General features: G+C 38.8%; 1 protein-coding gene across 1 annotated transcript; it reads left to right on the plus strand.

Moving 5' to 3' along the window:
• Nucleotides 1-997: 997 nt before the first annotated feature.
• On the plus strand, nt 998-3,427 carry LOC110745258 (uncharacterized). Its single transcript, XM_088246210.1, has 6 exons — nt 998-1,371; nt 1,483-2,093; nt 2,178-2,262; nt 2,334-2,429; nt 2,528-2,934; nt 3,029-3,427. Exons 1-6 carry the CDS (start codon nt 1,102-1,104, stop codon nt 3,171-3,173), a joined length of 1,614 nt encoding a protein of 537 aa, XP_088102336.1. The 5' UTR covers nt 998-1,101; the 3' UTR covers nt 3,174-3,427.
• The last annotated feature ends 1,671 nt before the right edge of the window (nt 3,428-5,098 follow it).

Here is a 5,098-nt window from a genome sequence, read left to right on the forward strand (position 1 = left end):
GGGTGTGAAAGACTTGGATGGACTGAGTTTCTTAATAGGGTGCGACGTTGCTCAGTTTACTCGTCAGGATTTCTGTTTGATCTCGGGGCTTCGTTTTGGGGAAGTGCCTGAAGTTTCCAGTGGAGAAAGTGCTGAAATTAGACTTCATAAAAGATATTTTATAGACGAAGGAATTACATGTAATGCTTTAGAAGAAGCATTTATGAGGTGCAAAGAGAGAGATGACGTCTACAAGCTAGCTCTTGTTTACTTTGCTGAGTTAGTGGTTTTGGGAAGGGACAAGCATTTGAACATCAATGTAAATTACATGACCCTTGTAGAGGACTTGGATGCGTTCAACAGGTATCCGTGGGGTTCGGTGTCATTTGACAAAACCCAAGACAGTCTATTTTTTGCACCAACAAAGTATACGAAAAGCTTTGAAAATGAAGAGGGAAGAGAGAAGGGGAAAAGTAAGGTAACGGGAACAAGCCGGAAAAATGAGAAGGGCAAGAAGCATAAGCATGGTGAAGTGCAAAGGGGTGGGTGGAGTTTTAAAGGTTTCACGTATGCTTTCCAGGTACATGGTAATAATGTTCATGTCAGTTATGCTTTGTGAACTTTAAAACTTAAATAATGACTTTTGTCCTATGAATTGTGTAGATTTGGGTATATGAATTAATTCCTAGAATGGTGGACCTGAATTACTGCAAGGTTGTTGATCCAACAGCTGTCCCGCGTATTTTGCGATGGAGAACGACTACGTCTATGCCCGAGATGAGGAAGTTGAACAATTATTTTTTCTAGAGCAAAGAGGTTTGGTTTGCAGCCCTTGAAACTGTTTATAAGATTCAATGAAATTATAAAGTAGAATGATTGAATATGAATATTGTCTGTATTCTGAAACAGTCAGTTCAGTTGCGGGCGCTACATCCGAGTGAAGAGGAAATGAGACAATCATATTGGAGTTGGCCATAGGATCGCCCTGCTGTTGTCTCGGCAGAGTCAAATCCTTCTTCATGTGCTGATCTTGATGAGTTGAACAAGCTGGTAAGCTTGTTGAGGTCCGAGTTGTTTCAAGTAAAGCGGGAAAATGACGTCCTTGAGTTAAAGGTCATACGGATGGAAAAACTTTTGGACCACTGTTTAGGTCCTCAGTTTAAGCAGGAAGTAAGGAGGGACCTAGCTTTACTGAAAGAGAGGACGAATCGTTGTGCCATCTCACATCTATTTAAGGGATCTGATGAAATGGATGACAGTGAATGGGATGAAGGGCCAAGTAACAGATATGAGGGAGAGGAAAAGGACGAGGAGGGGATTGAAGGGGGTGAAGTGCAAAGAAAACCAAGTGAGGTAGAGGAAGCGCAAAGGAAAAGAAGAGAGGGAGAGCAAGTGAAAATAAAAAGCAACAAGGGAAAGGAAGCGCAAAGAAAGAGCAGTGAGGGAGAGGAAGTGAAAAGAAAAGGCAATGAGGGAGAGGAACTGCAAAGAAAGAGCAGTAAGGGAGAGGAAAGAAAGAGCAGTGAGGGAGAGGAAGTGAAAAGAAAAAGCAATGAGGGAGAGGAACTGCAAAGAAAGAGCAGTGAGGGAGAGGAAGTGAAAAGAAAAAACAGTGAGGGAGAGGAACTGCAAAGAAAAAGCAGTGACGGAGGGGAACTGCAAAGAAAAAGCAGTGATGGAGAGGATCCGCAAAGAAAAAGAAGGGAGGGCAAGGAAGTGAAAAGAAAAAAAAGTGAGGAAAAGGAAGTGCAAATAAAGGAACGTGAGGAAGCGGATGATGAAGTTGTTTTGGTTTGTGATGACATTGGCGAGAGCACGGCGGGGACAACTGTTGAGTTTACTCTCGGGGATATTGATTTGGATCAACCTACAGCTGTGCTATCTGAGTTGAACGTTTGGTTGAATGATAAAGGTAAAGCTGTGGAACAAGGGGTCCAATTACGAAAGAGAAAGAGGATTATTCCTATGTGGAAGATCATTGAAGCTAGTGAATTGGTGAAAAAAACTGTGCCAGAGACAACCCGACTTCGGATGTTAGACCCAATGAAGGCGATTCCGCATGATGATATGGTGAAATTGCTGAAACTTTGTTGGGAATGGCGCCATAACCCAAAGTAAGTCCCTTGTTTTTTGAGATAGAAGGCATTAGTGTATATATTTTTAAATTGTTGTTATCTAAAACTTTGTTATATTCACAGTTTAGTGATGCAATTTGGCCACGTGGAAGCTGAGATTGAATTCTTCGCTTCCCTCGTAAAAGCTGACGGTTGGCTGACAGGAGATGTAAGTTTAATTGATTATGCATTTGTTTTAATGTACATAGATTATGAGATTGACCAGAAAAACATGTGCAGCACATTGATTTGGGGTTGTATCTCATCCGGAAGCGACAACAAGATTTGGAGGTTGTAGAAATATCGAACTGGACAACGACCGATGTATTTTTCATGGTATGTCATAGGGCTTGACCAAGTGCAGTTAATAATTACAAATTATCCATACTTGCTTTGTGGAGGTTTTTAACCATTGATTGTTTTCTATTTCACAGAATCACATCCATACTTGCTTTGCGGATAATAAAAGAAAGAAAGAGCAGGCTGGGTGGAAAATTAGAAACAGTTTAGTGAACGTTGTAAATGGCAAGGTTCCGGCGTGTGGGGTGGATTGGCAGAACGTGTATAAGGTGTATGCCCCTTGTATGTTGACGAAGCATAAGCATTGGGTGGCTCTAATGATTGATCTGGTTAAGTGTGAAATCGCAGTGTACGATTCAATGGTTTCACTTATTCCAGATGAGATGTTAAAGGAAGAACTCGCCCCGCTTTCAATTACGATTCCAAATCTTCTCAACTCCATCGACTTTTATGAAGAAGGTGTTTACGCAAACAACTGCAGCAGAGATTGGTGGTGTCCATGGCCAATAGAACGTGTGGATGTTCCACAACAATCTAATCAGTGAGCACAAATTTTTCTTTAATTTTATTACTTGAAATTGTCAATTACGTTACAATGTCATTACTGAATTGATCGAGTTCTTGATTTGCTTCAGAGGCGATTGTGGCATGTTCGTGTTGAAGTACATTGAGCTTTTGAGCGCTGAGATTTCGTTAGCTACTTGCACCACGCAGAACATGCCCTTTTTCCGGTTGAAGTTGGCTGCAGAGATATTACGGGGAGATGCTTACATGCCATGATAGTGGTTGAAATGGGTTCAGGTACGTGATGATTAAATTGGTTTTGGAAATCTCCAATTTGAAAGTCATGTAAATACACAATACAGATCCACGGCTCCTTTTCGAATTCTACCTCTGCTCCTCAATTCTTCTTCGTCTTTCTCAATCTTAGTGTATTTTTGTACATAATTTTAAGTTTAAGTTATTGGACAACAATTAGAACCAAAATATTATTATAGCGGATGCATGCTTTCATTTTGATTAGTGTGATACTACGCTACGTTTATTCTCATATTGGGCTAAATGTATATGGTAGCTGGATGCAGAGCATAGACAGAAAAATGAAGAATCTGAAATGGAGATGCAGAGGCTTAGTGAGGAGAAAAGTAAATGGATCTGTAAATCTAGTGCACGTGGGCAAATGTAAATGGATAGGCATATGCGTTTTTGAAGTTAGGCACATACCATTCCCATACATAGCCCTAACTCCTTCACGACATTTACATAACCTTAACCAAACTGCATTGAATTGGGATTGGAAGACTGCATATGTGAACAATGACTGATGGCTTTTTAAAGTGTATTACATTATTTATCCAAGCCACCATTCCAAATATCAGATCCCAATCTTTAAGCCGTTCACCATGCCTTAACTTAATCGCAATGGGTTGCGTGTGTATTGATTGTAATTCTGTAAGGGAAATAGGCGGCTATGCCCTCGCCTCCAATGTTTTATTCAACCATGCCCTCTTTATAGAAACACATGCGATATACATGCAGTAAACCTTCAGTAAACATTCAGTAAACCGTCAATAAACCTCAATAAAACTTCAATAAACATTTCCCATCTGCAATGCTATAAAAACTTCCTATTGGTTCCGTACCACCCATCGGGTTTGAATCCCTCTTTCCTTTATAATCGGTTAATAAATTCGTTGATTTTCTTTATTTTATTGGTCTTGGGCAGCTCAGTAGCATAAAAGTAATGTATATTGGTGCATCTATATTGCTTGTCTATTGCGTCTATATTGCTTGTCTATTGCGTGCGTAGCGTACATTTATTGCGTGTGTATTGATTGTTTATTGCTTACGAAGGAAATAAACAACAATACACAGGCAACAGACAAGCAATATACACGCAATACACATGTAATCTATACGCAATAGACATGCAATATACATCAGTCCCTAATTTCACCATCCATAAGGGAGTCGTATCGATTAGGAAATTCTACTGAATAGTTGTTCTTCCTACTAATAAACCTTCAATAAACATTCAATATCGGACACTAACATGCGAAATACATGCAGTAAACAATCAATAAACCTTCATTAGACATCCAATATCCGATAAATAACATGCGATACAGATGCAGTAAACAATCAATAAACCTTCAATAAACATCCAATATCCGATAAATAACATGCGATACACATGCAGTACACAATCAATAAACCTTCAATAAACATCCAATATCCGATAAATAACATGCGATACACATGCAGTAAACAATCAATAAACCTTCAATATACATCCAATATCCGAGCAATAACATGCGATATACATACAGTAAACAATCAATAAACCTTCAATATACATCCAATATCCGAGCAATAACATGCGATATACATACAGTAAACAATCAATAAACCTTTAATAAACATCCAATATCCGCGTTATAACATGCGATATACATGCAGTAAACAATCAATAAACCTTTAGTATACGCTAATAAACAATCTACCTATTTCAAGAACAATAATTTAAACTCAATGCCAATCCACCTATTTCAAGAACAAATATTACAAAATGGGTTTGAAAACTCATTGGTGGTGCGTGCAACATGTCTTTCTGGGGAGAACTTTTACAATCCTTGAAACTGTGCACTTAATTGGTCATTAAAAGAACAAATAATATTAAAATTGATAACAGTAATAAAACTAAT

Source organism: Prunus avium, chromosome 8 (assembly GCF_965620075.1).
Source record: "Prunus avium chromosome 8, drPruAviu1.hap1.1, whole genome shotgun sequence".
Lineage (NCBI taxonomy): Eukaryota > Viridiplantae > Streptophyta > Magnoliopsida > Rosales > Rosaceae > Prunus > Prunus avium.